The sequence below is a fragment of the Littorina saxatilis genome, unplaced genomic scaffold (genome assembly GCF_037325665.1).
Source record: "Littorina saxatilis isolate snail1 unplaced genomic scaffold, US_GU_Lsax_2.0 scaffold_1025, whole genome shotgun sequence".
NCBI classification, from domain to species: domain Eukaryota; kingdom Metazoa; phylum Mollusca; class Gastropoda; order Littorinimorpha; family Littorinidae; genus Littorina; species Littorina saxatilis.
This window is the reverse complement of record NW_027126490.1, coordinates 2,501-22,500: the sequence shown is the minus strand read 5'-3', so window position 1 is coordinate 22,500 and position 20,000 is coordinate 2,501. Positions and strand designations below refer to the sequence as shown.

General features: G+C 39.9%; 1 protein-coding gene across 1 annotated transcript in view; it reads left to right on the top strand.

Moving 5' to 3' along the window:
- The window catches only part of LOC138954930 (putative neural-cadherin 2), a gene marked incomplete at both ends in the record, with an annotated part of 43,769 nt that overhangs the window by 22,219 nt on the left and 1,550 nt on the right, over positions 1 to 20,000 (top strand). The window contains 3 exons of the mRNA XM_070326673.1: positions 2,226 to 2,330; positions 6,137 to 6,187; positions 15,434 to 15,484. Of these exons, the coding sequence (XP_070182774.1) occupies positions 2,226 to 2,330; positions 6,137 to 6,187; positions 15,434 to 15,484 (207 nt within the window). The remainder of the gene's footprint in view (positions 1 to 2,225; positions 2,331 to 6,136; positions 6,188 to 15,433; positions 15,485 to 20,000) is intronic.

The window sequence follows — 20,000 nt, the reverse complement described above, 5'->3', positions numbered from 1 at the left end:
TTAAAGCAAAAGGTAGGGCGGGAGTCGAGGTCACTGACTTTTTCATGTGTCCGAGAGGCCTGAAGCAGGGAGAAATAAATAGTCCAATTTTGTTCTCACTTTTCATTAACGAATTGGCGGACAAAATCATGCGAAAAGGACGACATGGTATACAACTTATCCCAGATTATATTGAGATATTGATTCTCATGTTCGCAGATGACGTTATTTTGATTTCTGACACTGTGTGTGGGTTACAGAACCAGATAAACGTGCTATACCAAACTGCTTGTAATCTTGGCTTGACTGTTAATTTAGAAAAATCTAACATAGTTATCTTCAGAAATGGTGGTCATATTGCAGCTATTGAAAAATGGATGTATGGCAATAACGTAATGGAAACTGTGAACATGTATAAATACTTAGGAATTTACTTTTCTACAAGGTTGACATTTTCTCACACGTTGAACGATTTAGCGCTGCGTGCAAGAAAGGGTGTGATTGGTATTTTTAAGGTACTGTGGACTCTAGGAGAAAGATCACCAAACATATTCTATAAACTATTCGACACCCAGATCCAGCCCATGCTCAATTATGCGGCAGAAGTCTGGGGCCTTGATGCAGACCATTCACCTATTGAAAAGGTGCATCTGTTTGCCCTTAAGAGGTTTCTGAACACAAGCATGAAAACACCAAACACACTTGTGTATGGAGAAACTGGCAGACACCCGTTATTTGTCAACACGTTTGTTAAGTCCATACGATTTTGGTTGCGCATCCTGAAAATGCCTAGTCATCGATTGCCACAGAAAGCTTATAAAATGCTGCTTTATTTACACGAACAAAATAAAAGAACATGGGCGTCATCAGTTTGCTATGTGCTATACAAATACGGCTTTGACCAAGTTTGGATTCAACAAGGCGTTGGAAATGAAAATGCGTTCATAACGGAATTCAAGAACAGACTAGTCACATTATACAAGCAAGAGTGGATAGAAACCGTACAAAGTAAAGAACGATTCCTTTTCTATAGCACTTTCAAGTCAGCCTTATCTATGTCTTCATACTTAAATGACCTGAAGCATGTCAAAGCAAGAAACTGTCTGATTAGGTTAAGACTTGGTGTCTCGCCACTCAAAGTGCATCGATTACGACACATTCGGTCGCCAACAGCTGTAGATTACTTGTGTCCATTCTGCGCAAATGAGACCGAAGATGAAATTCATTTTGTTTTGAAATGTCCAAAATATGCTGGTATTCGTGAGTACTACATACCTGCAAAATATTACAACCGTCCATCAAGCTTTAAACTGGCGCTACTTCTAGCGACACCAAACAGATCAATATTACTTAGACTTGCAACCTTCATCATGAACGCGTTTAAAATACGCAGTGAGTGGGGACAGTGAATATGAGATATTGCATGATCTTGTTTTATGTGTATGCTATTTTTGTTGTTTTTGTCGATTGCTTAAAAAATAGTAATAATGTTTTGTTTTTTGGAAACGTTAATGTGATGCTATGTATCAGAGATGCAACGATTATGCATCATATATAACTGTTTGCAGATTTGCGTGTGAAAGGGCATGTGAAGGGATAGATGTAAGGATGAATAGATGGATGACGGATGAATGGTTGGACAGACAGACGGATGATTAGATGGATGGATGACAGAGGGACATGGGATGGATGGATGGATGGATGGATGGATGGATGGATGGATGGATGGAAGGATGACAGATAGACATGGGTGAAGTGTGACAGAGACTGGATTTTGTGTTGATGCATTACTGTCCTTTTTCAAACGTTTTGCTGTTGTAAATGCCTGTTTTCACTGTCGTCATGTCGACTGTCATTACGATGATGATGATTATTATTATGATTAATATTATTATGATTATTATTCATGAAGCATGTAATTTTGAAACTTTGTACACCCCGAATTGAAATGGGCCCAAGGCCTAATCAATAAACCAACCAGACTCCAGAATCTCTCTCTCTCTCTCTCTCTCTCTCTCTCTCTCTCTCTCTCTCTCTCTCTCTCTCTCTCTCTCTCTCTCTCTCTCTCTCTCTCTCTCTCTCTTGCAAACATAAATGTACACAAATAATGTCATTAATAAATCAATAAAACAAATAATGACGAAAGAAAGTTAAAAACAAACAAACAATCACGCAAACAAACAAACAGACCTACAAACAAACAAACAAACAAACAAACAAACAAATGAAGACACTTTTTTTTTCAGCAGCCTATGCAGAACTCTACGACGTTCTGAACATGGCCGAGGTTGATCAACGTTCTGCCTACTCTCAACTTGGCCAGGACAGGTCAAGCCGCGAGAGAGATCCTGGTGGGTATCAAGCCTTCATCTTTCTGGGTCATCTCAGAACTGTGGAGTTGAAAAAAAGTTTACTCTGACCTTTATATACAAAAGAGGATGAGTTTGGCACCTCCTTTTAACACTTAGTCAAGTTTTGACAACCGGTAAATGTTTTAACATAGATGGGGAATCGAGGCGAGGGTGGTGGTGTGTGTGTGTGTGTGGATGTGTAGAGCGATTCAGAGAAAACTACTTGACCGATCTTTATGAAATTTTACATGAGAGTTTCTGGGTATGATATGCCCAGATGTGGGTTTTTTTCGATAAATGTCTTTGATGACGTAATATCCGGCTTTTTGTGAAAACCGAGGCAGCACTGTCACGTCCTCATTTTCAACCAAATTGGTTGAAATTTTGGTCAAGTAATCTTCGATGAAGGCCGGACTTTGGTATTGCATTTCAGCGTTGAAGCTTAAAAATTAATTAATTAGTTTGCTCATTAAAGTTGTCATTAAAATGAATGTTTCGCAAACACATTTAAAATTGATTGCATCGTATTCTTCATCAAATTCTGAATCTATAAATATCTATATATATATACGACTTGTGTCTGTCTGTGTGTCTGTGTATCTGTGTATTTGTGTATTTGTGTATTCGCCATGCACGGCCAAAGTTCTCGATGGATCTGCTTCAAATTTGGTGGGCTTATTCAGAGAGACCCCGGACACAACCTCATCGATGAGATATTTCAACACGTGCTCTCAGCGCGCAGCGCTGAACCGATTTTGGTTCCACCTCAGCTATTTTGGTTCCACCTCAGCTACCCGGGCCCCCATACCGACACACCATAGCCGCTACACCACATCACAACGCCAAAGTTCTCGGTGGATCTTTTTCAAATTTGGACACCGTATTCAGCTACACCCCGGACACAATATCATCGATGAGATATTTCAACACGTGCTCTCAGCGCACAGCGCTGAACTGATTTTGGTTTTTGTGTTCATTTCACCATTATAAGTAACTCTTCCTTATCTTCTCCAGTGTTTGGCGTTTATCTCCCTTCCTTCGTGTGGCTTTCCCGTTTGTAAGTTACTATTACTATTTTTAGAATGTCACTGCGCTGTCCACTGCGCTGTCCACAACGCTTCCCTTGCACCCGTAAGTTGTTCTTACTGTCAAAGTGAAAAGGTCGAATCAATTTATAGCCACGCGAAAAATACACTCTCACCTATCTCTATATATTTATAGATACAGATATGCATATATATATACGGCTTCTCTGTGTGTGTGTGTGTTTGTGTGTGTGTGTGTGGGCAAAAACCTGTGTATTGTAGAGTTCTGTTTGTGATGTGGTCTAGCGGCTTTTGTCTGTCTGTATGTACTGGCATGTGAGAATAGAAGCCACAGCAGATAATATAGGGCTAAGAAATAAGCTCTAAAATTCTCAATCCCGTTTGACAGGACTTCGCCTTCAAAGGTGATTGTGGTGAACCGCCACGCTGTCTGTCTCTGTCTCGCGCCGTTCACCCCAAATTCCCGTTTCTGAGTTACTATTTTTAGAATGTCACTGCGCTGTCCAGAACGCTTCCCTTGCACCCGTAAGTTGTTCTTACTGTCAAAGTGAAAAGGTCGAATCAATTTATAGCCACGCGAAAAATACACTCTCACCTATCTCTATATATTTATAGATATAGATATACATATTTATATATACGGCTTCTCTGTGTGTGTGTTTGTGTGTGTGTGTGGGGGCAAAAACCTGTGGATTGTAGAGTTCTGTTTGTGATGGGGTCTAGCGGCTTTTGTCTGTCTGTATGTTCTGGCATTTGAGAAGCCACAACAGATAATATAGGGCTAAGAAATAAGCTCTAAAATTCTCAATCCCGTTTGACAGGACTTCGCCTGCAGAGGTGATTGTGATGAACCGCCACGCTGTCTGTCTCTGTCTCGCGATTCACCCCGGCGAAGCCGGGTATTCCTCTAGTAATACATATGTCATGTTTACTCTTAACATGTGATCACAATTAACGAAAATAGGTTAATTAGTACTGCGATTAAAATGTAGGAAATCGATCCAAAAAAGATTTCATCTTATTGTTTATCATTTCCTGATTCCAAAAACATATAGATATGATATGTTGTATTCAAAACAAGCTCAGAAAGTAAACAAGCATACAGAAAACCGCGCTTTCCTGCTTAGCGCAATACGTACGCTACCGCGTAATTCTGGATTGTCAATTTCACTTCGTGTTGCACGGGATAAGTGCCGCGGGGTGTTATGTTTTGGTGAAAAAATGCAGTGCGTTCAGTTTTATTCTGTGAGTTCGGTAGCTTGACTAAATGTAGTAATTTCGCCTTGCGCGACTTGAGACGAGGGTGGTGGTGGTGTGTATGTATGTATGTATGTATGTATGTATGTATGTATGTATGTATGTATGTATGTATGTACACTGAGCTCAAAAAGTTAAGGATATTTTTTCAGTGGTATAGCCCAGATGTTAAACAGCAGTGTTTGGGTCAGAAAAATACGTGTATTTAAAGATCAGTCTTTTTTCTGCTCAAAAATGTGTTTCCTGGATCTAAGCAATATTTGGGTATGACGTCTTAGGTCCTTGGCCACACCTACCCTACAAAATGGCGTTTTTTGACAGTGTTACTCACTTTCAACCGTCAAAACGGTGACTAAAACTGAATGATATTTTACATTTTTTACATCAAAAGCTACCCAGCAAAAACACCACAAAAACCCTGGAATTGTTGCTGTTTTCGAGGATTGTGGTCGCTCTCTTTTACACGCTAGATCAGCCCAACTGCGCGGCGGATTTGAACGAAATGTGTATGGACTGTTAGGTAAGACACCAAACAAACTTTCAGATGTACAAAATGTAAAATATCATTCAGTTTAAGTCACCGTTTCGACGGTTGAAAGTGAATCATGCCGTCAAAACACGCCATTATTGAGGGTAGGCGTGGTCACGGACCTGTGACGTCATACCCAAATATTGCTCAGATCCAGGAAACACATTTGTGAGCAGAAGAAAGACTGATCTTCAAATACACGTATCTTTCTGACACAAAAACTGCTGTTTAACATCTGGGCTATACCACTGAAAAAATATCCTTAACTTTTTGTGCTCAGTGTATGTGTGTGTGTGTGTGTGTGTGTGTGTGTGTGTGTGTGTGTGTGTGGAGCGATTCAGAGAAAACTATAAGACCGATCTTCATGAAATTTCACACAATAATTCCTGGGTATGATATCCCCAGATTTTTTTTTCAATAAATGTCTTTGATGACGTCATATCCGGGTTTTTGTGAACGTTGAGGCAGCACTGTCACGCCCTCATTTTTTAATCAAATTGATTGAAATTTTGGTTAAGCAATTTTCGACGAAGTTCGGACTTTGGGATTGAATTTCATCTCGGTAGCGTAAAACTTAAGTTAATTAGTTTGCTCATGATGAAAGTTGTCTTTAAAATATAATTGTTACTTACAGATTTTAAAATGATTGCATTGTATTCCTCAGTTTCTCCTGAATTCAAAAACATATACGTATGTCATGTTTATTCTAAGAATGTGCTCAGAATTACAGAAAATAGGTTAAGTAAGTACTGCATTCGCAAGCTATGGGCGGAGACGAGCGTGACCCGTCTCGGTCTTTGGGTGTGGTTAGTCGGGACTATCTTAATATAGTCTCGACGATGACTGTTTTTTGGTGTAAATCTTTTACTTTGATGCCGACAGCATGACTAAATGTTTTTATATTGCTTCACGCGACTTGTTTATTCTGAGGTTCATCACAATCACATTGATATGGTATGCCCATCATATTTCAGGACCAAGAGAAGAGTCAGTCAGAAGGGACAACGTGGACTCTGCTGACGATGGTTGGTTTGCCCTTTCTCTTTCCCTAAAAAATCTCTCTCTCTCTCTCTCTCTCTCTCTCTCTCTCTCTCTCTCTCTCTCTCTCTCTCTCTCTCTCTCTCTCTCTCTCTCTCTCTCTCTCTCTCTCTCTCTCAATGGAGAGTCAATGGGACCCGATAACATACCCGCTTCCTTACTCAAGTTAGCGTTACCCTTTCTTGTTGAGCCAATTACGTGTGCGTACAACTTATGTATTGACCGAAATGTGTTTCCAGACATATTTAAAACCGCAAAAGTAATTCCACTTCCCAAAACAAATAAACAATGTTAGGCCAATTTCGCTATTGTCTGTTCTATCAAAACCACTAGAAAAACATGTACAAAAGTGCTTGCTTCTGCACATGGAAAGCCGTGGTCTTTTCGCTCCATCTCAATCAGGATTTCGCCCTAAACATTCGTGTCACACAGCTCTCGTTAGACTATGCGATACATGGCTCTCTGCCATTAACCATTCGGAAACAGTCGGCTGAAGATTAGGGATGTAGTTCATGCCTCCTTTATATCATCCTTTGCTAATGGCGAGTTATCGACCACTCAAAAACAAGCTGTCTTGACATTAATCCATAAAGGGAAAGAATTGCCCAGAGATGATCTCGGGAATTGGAGACCCATATCTCTGACTAACACAGATTACAAGATCCTCGCAAAATGTCTGGCAAGGAGACTTTCAACTGTAATTGGTGATATTATTCATGAAAATCAGGTTGGTTTTATGAAAGGTAGGAAAATTAGCACAATGATTAGACTTATTGATGACACCGTATAGTGCGGTTACCGTGCCAAAAATCATGCTTCAACCCACCAGTTTTTGCAACAAAATTTTTTTTTGCGGGAATGTTCTCAAAACAGTCTGGTTAGTGCCCAGTGCAAAATCTAAGTTTCAAACTATCGGCACAATCGAGAAATTTGCATATTAGTGACGTCATACATTAGTGGAAGAAGACACTGTTTTGTTCTCCAAGATAAGCCTATCATGTTGCATCTCGTTAGAAAGATCTCGGCTCAGAGGACTCAGAAATGCAGCTATTTAATATCTATGACGGCAGTAGTTGACACAAAACGCGTTGAAAATAGAATCCGAGTGCTTTTTCGCATAAACACACACACACACACACACACACACACACACACTCACACACACACAAACACACACACACACACACACACACACACACACACACACACACACACACACACACACACACACACAGAAAAATACACACGCTTGTGCTTTCAAGCACACGCACACTCTTTTATATTCTCTCACCTCTGCTTCTCAATATGCCTCGCCTTATTCAGTAAAGTTGGACGGGGAATTGGAGCAACTGGCACCACGACACTCTCCACACCCAGGCGAACAAACGAGTCCGTGTTAACGACAGCTGCATCTTCTTGTGTCACAGTCAGTCTTGCATGCACACCGAATCACTTTCAGAAGAGCTGCTGGTGCTGCTGGTAGGTCCGATGTGCTTTGGCAGCATTTGGGGCATACACAGTGCATAGTGCATAGTGCAGGCCAGTTTCCGCCATGAGATGTCCTATACAAGCGAGAAAACTCATCTCCATGTGGAAGGGACCAAGCCGAAGAACTACAGAACGTAGCTCACTGAAAGCTGCTTCTGCTGATATGATGCTGAGGGCCTTCCACCACAGGGGCTGATCAAAAGGTGACTACAGGGGTTTTGTTGTATCGCCTAGCTTCAGCAGAAAGAAACAACAGCGTTGAATAGATACAAGTTTTGTCACTGGGTTTGAGATCAATCATCGGCAAGAAGACAATAGATGACTGACCTGGAAAGTCACCATTCTGGACGGCCTGCATTACTCCTGACCAGAACGGTCTCTGAGGACTGAGCAGCCATGCTGACTTCCATAGGACTTCAACTTCTTTGGTAGGGTCTTCAACTAGGACTGTCCTTAACTTCTCATAGGTGAGACTTGCCAGGCCTTCACATCTCTCATCGTAGAAACTGATTTTGACACGGGCTTTCTTCATGACCTCCTCCAGCCTAACCTTTGTTTTCAGAGCGATGGACGACCTATTTTTGATGAACGGGGTTATGGAAGCAATCATGCCCATTCCATGGAAGGTATTCAGGCCATCAATTGTTCCAGTGTTATGATCGACATTGTCTGCCATGTACTGCATGAAATGTTCATCTGTGGCTGGCACGATTATCTCCTGGGTGGCAGCCGCACTCATTTCGTCCGTCTTTACTTCTCTGTAAGAGGAGCTGAATCCAAGGGAGTACAGCGTGTCAATCAGGAACTTGGAACCAAAACAGTGGTGCATCTGAACTCCAAGACCAATCTGCAGTGGAGCAATTACAATTCTTGGGCGAGCTGCTTGCATAATTGCTTGGCCGATTGAAGCAACCTTCACATCAGTGTCCTTTCCACTGAAGATCTCTCCGAGGAAAGTTTGCAAGGATTTTGGCACAAAATCAAGGTTTGCTGTAATTGAGAAAGTGCTGTCTGGACTTGGGTATTCTTTTCTGCTGGTGTTTATCTTCTTAATGTCACTTTTGATAAGTTCAGCAGCAGCTCTGATGATGTTGTCTTTTTGAGTTTCTTCGTCGGTCGTCTCAGGTGTCGAATAAAAGGAATGAAGAATAGACCATGTAGTCCTCTGAAATGTTACCACGTTTGCTTTCCCATCCATTTCTGTGATGATAATTTCATTACCAAAATGTTTCTTTAATTCTTCTTTCATCTTTGAGTGACTATAACAGTCACCACCTGTAAACTCTTTCATTTTTCTGATGAGGTCGATGATGGTGACTTCTGTATCGTCTTTTTGCAGATAATTGACAACTTTTCTGAACGCTTCTGCTCTTTTTTCATCGACTGGTCTTCCTTGTTTTGGTCTTTTGTTGTCAGTGTCTGATGCAAAGCACTTTGGAAGTTTCCTTTTTGTTCTAAAATTGGTGCTGCATGATTGGTGGTACAAAGCATCAGCTGCTGGAAGGTCCGAGACGAATTCTATCTTGCCTTTTACCTTTTCAGGCCATTCGTCTGCTCTTTCAGCACAGATTCTATAGACGGTCTTCTGAAAATCTAAAGTGCGAACAGGAAGTACTGTTGGACCTCGTTTTGAAACAAGTTCTGCATGCATGCCACAAAATAAACAACATTTCCTGAAATCAAAGGGCTGATTCTTTGACCGCAGTCCTTGGTTCAAATTTGCAGCAGTATCTTCATCTTTTTTCCCACGAAGGTAGGCTGCTATGTTGTGCTTGTTTGTATATGAACTGCGACAACATACATGCACAGCCTGCCCCTCTGCAACAACAATTGAATCACCACGCTGGGTACTGACTCTGTGTATGGTGTCTCTTCCCTTCTGTTGCGGAATGACGATCTGCTCCCCTGAATAAAGGCTGCCTCCACACAGGATACACAACTGCTCCATGATCTGGAAAAAAATACATTTGTAACATAAACTTAAATAAAGCAGTTGGATTGACACTGTGTGTATAATTGTCCAGACGCTAATTAATTTTGTCTTTAAGTAGTAGAGCATATTTTATTATATAATATCCTGAATACTGTGAAACACCCTTATTAAGACCCTCCATTTTAAGACCTGGTTTTCTCAGATTATTTTGTTGGTCTTAAGAAAGGGGGTTCCACTGAAACATGATTTATTGAAAATATAAATGAGTTGTTCTTTGTTACCGGTCACAAGTGGGGGTCAGCTCACACGGACGCATTTTTCAATACAGTCTAGGGGAGAAACTGGTCACAAAGCACCCAGTACATGCCAGAGAGATAGGAGAATCGGCACAATCAAAGAAAATACCAAAATCATTCAATAGATATGGAAATATTAAGATTTACTGTGAAAATGCTAGCAAAAATGGCCTCCAAAAATGGGAACGCACACTTGGTGCGTCTTTGAAGACTTACCTCCCGTTCTGTGTTGTTGATAATAGTCGTGTTTGTGCTGTTTTTGTTGAAATAGTATCTAATAAAACTGATGCAGTTCTTGAAATGTTGCAAATTATTGTTGTCTTTGTGAAATGCGAGTGTTCTGAGGCGTAATCTGCATACGGCTGATGTCCCACATAGGGTACCCCACTTCGATCAGCGTATCACTCCAAATGAGCTTCATGGCAGAAAAGCAGATACACTACCAAAACACTGCATAACAGATCTACAAGTCTGAGCCAGAATCATTGAAATTTACTTTCTGTATAAAATATTGCAATCAAATTTGTTCACGCCGTCACACAAATAACGCAGGTTACCCTCGCCTTCGATTCAAAGTAACTCCAATCTGACTGAATTACCATCGAAACGCAGATGACGAACTGATTCACCACACATTTGTGGTATTTTACACACAAATTTCAACTGTGTTGTTTCGCGATAAACAGCCATAAACAAACAAATGTGGCGCCGTCACGTCGCCTCGGAAGGAATAACGCAGGTGACCAAGACTTGTTTCCGATACCTGTCTGATTAAAATCATCGTTTTTTTCACGAATGACGGCTCTTTGGCAGATCTGGTGAGTTGGAAACTGTCTATGAATGTTTCATTTAATGTCAAATGCGTACATTCTTGTCGATATTGTTACCTTTGGGCTCATAAATTAAGTCAATCGTCGTGTTGTCCGAAAGTGACTTTTGTCAGCATAGAACCTATTACTGTGCTTTGATCATTGACTGAGAAGAATCTTCCGATGACACTAGTTCATTTCACTGCGCGACTGCAGATCTGCAAGGAAACTTATGGCAGGGGAAATAAGCTTAACTGAAGACGAATAAGCGGAGTAACTGTTCTTCAACGGATTGCTCTCACTGATCTAAATATTTAGATCTTGTCGTCTGCTAGTCTGCTAGCAAGTAGTCTTCGGTCGTGTGAAAGTCACATCTATTTCGACTGTGTGCATCGATCCGTGTAGTGAAATGTTGATCTTTGATGATTTGGCAACATAACTTCGCTAAATGTGCTTCGAGTGTATCTCCCCGTTAACCGCATTTGAAAACGTCTTTTAACAAGACCATGTTTCGACAGCCCAGACGGGGAGGATCCTCGATAGCTCACAGGGTATATAATGTTTTCCGCCGTTTTTTGAAGAATCCTTTCAAATTTGCTATTCCAAAAGTACCCTATGACACGACTCGAGTGGCAAAGAACATTCTCTGCAATTCCTGTCTCAGTCCGTGCAGCCGTTTCGGGTCATATCGTCATCATACAAACATACACACAGACACACAAGAACCAGCTTTAAAAGTTAGATTATGTAGGAACCATGTGAACCAGTGATTTTTTCTTATGTACAACAGATACTACAGTATTTCTGCTTTATGAAAAGCAATATTTCAAAAACAAAACTAGAGATTTGAATTTTGACCACTTTTCCCCCTTTCGGTCACCAGTACTGAAGAACAACTCATATATATATACGGGATTTGTTTTATTAAGCCTTTTTTATGAAAACATTTTTTTTTAGCCTTTAATAGAAATTGCTGATATGTCAAACCTACCTTATTCTTGTCTCATTCGCAGTGGTCACTGGTGTAGAACAAGGATTTCGCTCAGAAAGCAGGTGACTAAAAAAAATGATAACATTAATGATTTACGCATCAAATAGAGGCTATCGTGATATCATTCCATCAGAGAAGTGCCTAAAGTGTCAGCAATGGCGACAATAACATAAAAAAACATAAATACAACATCACCGAACAGTGCAACAGGAAGGTTATTTTTGACAGCATTCGCCTACCATACCTACTGGAAGCACGATCAACAATTCGCACGGTCTTTCAGTATAATATACATGTTTTTCTAATCTAACTTCATAATTGTGTTTGTGATGCTGAGCATATCAACTGCACAGATTATCTGCACGTTTGAAACGGTAAAACAAGTTTTAGACTCATGTTGTGCTGTCTGGAAGCAGACGAACTTTTAGCGAAGCTAGGTCGTCTTCACATCAGGCTTTTTTCTTTCCAATGCATTCGTATGGCATAAATAAAGAACTAGCGCTAGCATTCTACACATGCAGCCGAGAAAATGAGGTGGTAAAAATGTTAAAGGACGAATAAAAACGTACAGATTATCGATTACTCACTTTTTTGCATGTGGCCACGCGAAGCACGTTCGTGAGTGCATGGCGCGCATAAACTTCCGGCTTTGCGACGGCAGGCCAAACCAGTCAAATCTGCTTGTTCCGTGTGATTGCATGACTTTTCTGATCCGATAACTCACTTATTCCATTACCTCAGGGCTTAGATTTTGAACTGGGTACTAAAGGACACTTTATCTACCAGTCTGTGCTGATTTCATTTTTGTTGCAATTAGTGGTACCCCTTTAGCTCCCGTAATTCCACTAATAGATATTATGAATACAATGGATAAACCTGGAGTTTTATTGGCAGTTGATTTTCGACGCGCTTTTGATAGCATATCCAAAGACTTTATTTTGTTTGCTTTTGATAAGTTTGGTTTTGGAGACAATTTTAAGAAATGGGCTTCGGTTATCATGAATAACAGTCAAAGTTGTATTAATTATACAGGGTGGATATCTGAGCATTTCCCTGTGGAATCAGGTATCCGTCAAGGATGCCCATTCTCGCCGATGGCATTTATTATAGCCCTTGAATTGTTAGCAATTAAGATTCGTTCAGATGAAGATGTTGAGGGTATCCGGCTACCCATGTCACCTTTTGAGGTATCACCAATGAGGGTCCTAAAACTGCTCTTATATGCCGATGATGTCACCCTTTTTTTACATGATCAAAGAGATCTGGAAAGAGCTTTACATATTTTAAACATGTTTAAAGCTGTTTCCAATTTAGAAGTGAATGTAAATAAAACTGAAGCCATGTGGATTGGGTCAAACAAATACTGTACTGACCAATATTTTGGTCTTAAATGGAAACGGAAAGTAAAAATCGTTGGAATTGTTTTTTCAAACAATATACCTGCGTCATCAATTGAAGACAACTGGTCTAAAAAAATTCAACGTATGCAACAAATAATTTTTAATTGGTCCAAAAGAAACTTAAGTATACAAGGTAAAATTTGCATTGTTAAAACCTTTCTTATATCTCAGTTCGTTTATATCTTCCAGTCTCTAGCAGTGCCTTATCATGTTTTACATCAAATTAATTCCATTTTGTTCAGGTTTATTTGGAAGAAAAAATATTCAAATACACGGGCGTTTGAAAAAGTAAAACGAACAATTATGTGTAAATTAAAAGATGATGGTGGATTAAATATGATAAATGTTGTGGATATGCACAACTCATTCATGATGTCGTGGGCTATTGGTCTGCAGAACTCTACAGACAATTACTGGTCTGTCACTCCTAGATATGTTTTTTCAAGTTTGGGTAATGGTTTGTCCTGTTTTGACTCTAATGCATCCTCCAAGAAGCTGGTTGGCGTTGTTAACTGCAGATCGGTCTTTTGGAGACAAGTATTGTTAACCTGGCTAGACAACAAACACATTTTGTATGAAAAGTATGATGCCACACCTGTTCCATTGATGAATCAATGTATATGGAACAACATGAATATACAATATAAACATAAATGCCTCTTTTTCAAAGATTTTATTAAATGTCATATTTATCATGTAAAGGATGTCATGAATGAAATCGGTGACATGATTTCATTTGAAGAATTATGTCAAAAGGTTGCTTATAAACCAGCCAGACAATTTGAGTATAATGCGTTATGTACAGCACTTAAAACAAAACTGATTAACGCATTGCCATACCGATATGTTCTGTTGCAGGGTTTGACTCGTATTGGTAATATTACACCAAGGGAAATAAGAACTGTTTTGGTTAATTTCGAGGTACAAACTCCGAGCGCCTGTTCTTTTTGGCAAAGAAAGCATAATATTGTTCTGGAATCAAGACACTGGCTGTTAGCTGTTAATTGTACAAAAGAAGAACGACTGCGTCTGCTTCATTGGAAAATTTTACACAGAATTTACCCAACGAATATTTTACTAAACAAGATGGGTTTATGTCAAACTAATAATTGTGAAGTTTGTAATGAACTGGATACACTTGAGCACTTTTTTTTTCATTGTCAAGAGGTGAGGAACGTTTGGAAACTATGTAAAGACTTTATTTTTAAGCAAATTTATTATAATATAACTTTGAATGAAACAGATATATTATTTGGTTTTTGGAATGAAAATTTAAAAAACGATCAAATTTACTTTATAAATTATTGTATTTTGATAACAAAAATGACCATAGGAAAATTTAAGTATGGGAAGAAGTTAGACTTACGTATTTTATTGGAATTAGAGTTAAACATTAGACAGAAATTTATGTTTTGTATAATATAAAGTTGATTATATTATACAGAAAGAGACCAAGGAAGAAGGATGCTCCCCGCCTTAAAAAAAAAATAAATAAATAAATAAAAAAAATAAAAACAATCGGGCAAAAAATATGGGTTGAAACATCCTGCTTGCAACTGAGGTCAAAAAAAAGAGAAAGAAAAAAAAAAAAAAAAAAAAAAAAAAAATCCTTAACTTTTTGTGCTCAGTGTGTGTGTGTGTGTGTGTGTGTGTGTGTGTGTGTGTGTGTGTGTGTGTGTGTGTGTGTGTGTGTGTGTGTGTGGAGCGATTCAGAGAAAACTACTAGACCGATCTTCATGAAATTTCACACAATAATTCCTGGGTATGATATCCCCAGATTTTTTTTTCGATAAATGTCTTTGACGACGTCATATCCGGCTTTTTGTGAACGTTGAGGCAGCACTGTCACGCCCTCATTTTTTAATCAAATTGTTTGCAATTTTGGTCAAGCAATCTTCGACAAAGTCCGGACAATGGGATTGAATTTCAGCTCGGCAGCTTAAAAATTAGTTTATTAGTTTGCTCATTAAAGTTGTCATTAAAATCGAATGTTCACTAACAGATTAAAAAATGATTGCATCGTATTTCTCAATTTCTCCTGAATTAAAAAAGATATACATATGTTACGTTTACTCCACAAATGTGCTCAGCATTACAGAAAATATGTTAAGTAAGTACTGCGCTTGCAAGCTAAGAGCGGAGACGAGCATGACCCGTCTCGGTTTTAATATAGTCTGAGCGATGACTGTTTGTTGGTGTCAATCTTTTACTTTTATGCCGACAGCTTGACTAAATGTTTTTATATCGCTTCACGCGACTTGTTCATTCTGAGGTTCATCACAATCACATTGATATGGTATGCCCATCATATTTCAGGACCAAGAGAAGAGTCAGTCAGAAGGGACAACGTGGACTCTGCTGACGATGGTTGGTTTGCCCTTTCTCTTTCCCTAAAAAATCTCTCTCTCTCTCTCTCTCTCTCTCTCTCTCTCTCTCTCTCTCTCTCTCTCTCTCTCTCTCTCTCTCTCTCTCTCTCTCTCTCTCTCTCTCTCTCTCTCTCTCTCTCTCTCTCTCTCTCTCAATGGAGAGTCAATGGGACCCGATAACATACCCGCTTCCTTACTCAAGTTAGCGTTACCCTTTCTTGTTGAGCCAATTACGTGTGCGTACAACTTATGTATTGACCGAAATGTGTTTCCAGACATATTTAAAACCGCAAAAGTAATTCCACTTCCCAAAACAAATAAACAATGTTAGGCCAATTTCGCTATTGTCTGTTCTATCAAAACCATTAGAAAAACATGTACAAAAGTGCTTGCTTCTGCACATGGAAAGCCGTGGTCTTTTCGCTCCATCTCAATCAGGATTTCGCCCTAAACATTCGTGTCACACAGCTCTCTATGCGATACATGGCTCTCTGCCATTAACCATTCGGAAACAGTCGGCGCCGTCTTCCTTGATTTTAAGAAAGCGTTTGATATTGTTGATCACACAATTCTGTTAAAGAAATTATCTTGTTATTTAGGCGACGCATCCTACTTACCTTGTTGTCGTTCTTATTTAGCGAACAGAACGCAGTTTGTCTCCCGTAATGGTAACCGTTCTCTCTCTAGGACGGCTAATGCACGGCGTCCCACAAGGATCAGTTTTGGGCCCACTTTTATTTTGCATTTACATTAACGATCTACTACTCTATATATCAGACAAGATGGTTATTCATGACCTTTTTGCAGACGACTCGTCTCTTTACACGTCCGGTAAAAGTTTACAATCTATTGAAACCTCTCTTCAAACGAGTTTGAACAACATATTTGATTGGTGTAAACAAAAGTCAATGATAATACACCCAGGCAAAACTAAATGCATGGTGATCACAACACGACAGAAGCACCAACTCGCTCTTCTGAATCTTCATCTCAGTATAAATGAGTCACCCATTGAGCAAGTAACCAGCCATCGTGTTCTCGGGGTCACAATAGACGCTGAATTAAAGTGGCAGTCCCACCTCAACCGTGTTACCAAAACCTTATCTAAAAACTTGTTCCTTCTCTCCAAATTAAAGCATTACGCTGATACCTCAGCACTCAAGTTGTTTTATTTTGGTCATATTTTACCTCATCTGAATTATGCATCTACACTTTGGGATGTTCACTTAAAAAGAGTAAATTCTCTTCACCGTCGCGCAGCTAAACTTATGCCGGGTCCGCAAACATCAACAGATCAAAAGCTTAGCAGCCTTATTTTTTTTTATCACATGAAAACATAGCTTGGAAACATGTCATAGCTTGGAAAGATAATATAACGACACCAAGACACATACACAGATATACACGTACAGATACGGACACGGACACACACAGATACACACATACAGATACACACATACAGATACACAGATTACACACGTGTGTGGGCACACACACAGCAAATTATATGCAAATATACACATCTGAAGCAGTCATTAAATGCATAAAACAAAATTAATGCATGAAACTATTACAGTAGATATCGTATGCTTGATAGCAAAAGCATATTCACACACACATACACACGCGCGCGCACGCACGCACGCACGCACGTAAATGCATAAACATACATACACGCACACACGCACACACACACACACACGCACACACACACACACACACACACACACACACACACACACACACACACACACATTTTTGGCTCACGTAAGTGTAGCCTATGCGATGCTAACTTTTGTCTGTCTGTGCGTGCGTATGTATGTATGTGGTAGAAACTCTAACATTTGAAGACGTCACATTACATTGACGTCACATTATGACGTAAGAGGGTTTGACGTCACGCGAAGGAATTACTGAAAATCTCGGTCATTGTTTTTTTGAGCGGGCCGAGACTAGTTGGCAGTCGTGTCCCTGTAAGTAGGCTACATGCAGACAGACAGATCTAGTCTAGATCTATAGTGTCTCGCTTTCTTGCACAGTTTCACCAATGCTCTTTCTGTGTGTGTGTGTGTGTGTGTGTGTGTGTGTGTGTGTGTGTGTGTGTGTGTGTGTGTGTGTGTGTGTGTGTGTGTGTGTGTGTGTGTGTGTGTGTGTGTGACGGAGTGATTGAGTTTGTGTTACTGTTGTCGATTTCTTACGTGAGCCTTGAAGGCTTCGCCTCTTGTTTGAGATGAAATGCATAATAAGAAGAGGTTGTAACATGCCAGGGAGTTCACGTTAACGGCACCTTCAAGTCAATCTCTTGTTACGGGGAATACATCAATGATTCCAGAGCATGATATATGTTGGTTTAAACAGTGTTTTATTTTCAAATACAAATGTACAAAGTCATGACAAAAATATGTTTTAACGAAGGAGCACAACAAGATAAACTTATACATGTGCTCTAAGAAGTTAGAGACAAAATAATGAATTGGCGGACGATATTGTAAATTCTTAATTCAAACCAATCAAAACAACAATAACAAAAATAACGAGAACAAAAGTAGTGATATATGTTCGTACAGGGAACGCGAGAATCACGTGAGGGGTTCGTTTTCTGCAAGTCTTTTTTGTCGCATGCGTGAGGCCTAGAACAGGTACTTTGCAAAGGATATAAGCTGATCCTCCACCGTACAAGTGAGCAAATATCGTAAACAGTCTTCGTCTGAAAAATACTGTATTCTGCCAATATATCTCTGCCTGATGCCATCGTAAGTGGGGCAATAAAAAACAACATGGCTTTCGTCTTCAGCAGTATCCGGGCAGAAAGGACAGTCACGACTGGTGTCAGAGTGAGAATAACGATGACGATGGGCATTGAATGGGGAGACCCCCAGTCTAAATCTGCACAAAGCAACTTTATAAAGGCTCACATGAATCATATCCAGGTATTGTTCGTGCCCAATACAACTTTTGAAACTGGTAAAATTCAAGGCGTGTACTTTCTGACAGACGTGAAAACCATTCTTGTGAAAACTGGTGCCTCATTGTCTCCTTCAGGTCTCCCAGAAACAACTTTTCATCTGCCACCCCAGCACACAACCAAACGAAACCATATCCAGACTTGCACAAAAGGTCTTTGACTTGTGTGACCCAGTTTGTTTGCTCTCTGTCATGATTGCTTAATACAGACAGGTAAGCCATCTTTGAGAGTCGAGAGCATGGTTGTTTTAACAGCCGAAACCAGTATTGCAAACATTTTTCAGCAGCATCAACGGAAAGTGGATATCTTCCTAGTTCGCCGTATATCGTATTGTTTGGGGGTCGACGGGGGTACGCTTATAAACAACTTACAGGCAAAGAGGTGAACTTTCTCAATCTGTTTATTATTCTGGTGGCCCCATATTTTCCGCTGCATAGATCTGTGTATCGAACAACTTAAAGAATGCAGCACACGAATGACACCCATAGGTTTTAAGGGCCTTGAGAATTTCAATAGTGCCTTTCTTCGCCCTGCATACAAAGTCCTCAGTACCAATATTATAACTTAGCATCGTTGAAAAGTTTAGTCCCAGGTACTTATATTTTCCAACGACCTCCACCTTCTCATTTCCTAAATTCCATTTTTCCCTTGCTGACAGGCGGCCACCTTTACGAAAAACTACCACCTTGGTCTTTTCAGTGTTTACTTTTAGTCCTAGTCTTTGAGAGGACTCGAAGAGAAGGTTTAACTGGTTCTGTAGTCCCCATACTGTGGAGGACAACAACGCCAAGTCATCCGCGAACAGCATTAAGAAGATCTCGACCATCCTATACCCCCCAATATCCTGATCAAGTGTCTCTTCTTTTTCTAAAGTGTCAGTGTCAGTGTCAGACTCAGTGTCAATTACTTCATCATTGTCACTCAAATCATCTTTCATAATATTGTAAATGCTGTGGAGCTTTACCTCAGAGCGAGTGGGCGTGGCAGCATTTTCCCCTGGGGTGGTACCTGTACTAGTGTCAGTTCTGGCAGCGTTTTCCATGACAGAACTTTGCCTGTTTTCACAGTCACGGTTTTCAGTCTCACTCTCAGTAAGACCCGCTTCATCTTGGGACATTTTCTGGTGCTTATTGCCACAATAAAATCTCTTCTTTGGTCTCTTACACCTTTTTCTGTCAGAAGACATCTTGTTCGCTGGAAGAAGTCGTAGGGGTCACAAATCCAACCAAATTGTATTCAATAATGAACTGGGAGCTTCTAACACATGTAGGCAGCCATTCAGTTTGCAATGCAAGGGAGAGCACTCGTGTAGCCGAAAACCAAGAAGCAGAGAGGGAGTAGCTCGTTATTTTAAATGAATGAAAACGCACTCGCACAAAAGAAAATGGTCATTTTCAAGACACATTTTATTTTGTTTACCATCTTTGACATCAAATAATACAAAGAGTATTCAACATAGAACAAAAATTGAAACTGCACATGAAACCAGAGACATTATTCTATTTAATATGCATCATGCTGATTGTGAAAGAAAAAAACGTCAATTCACAAG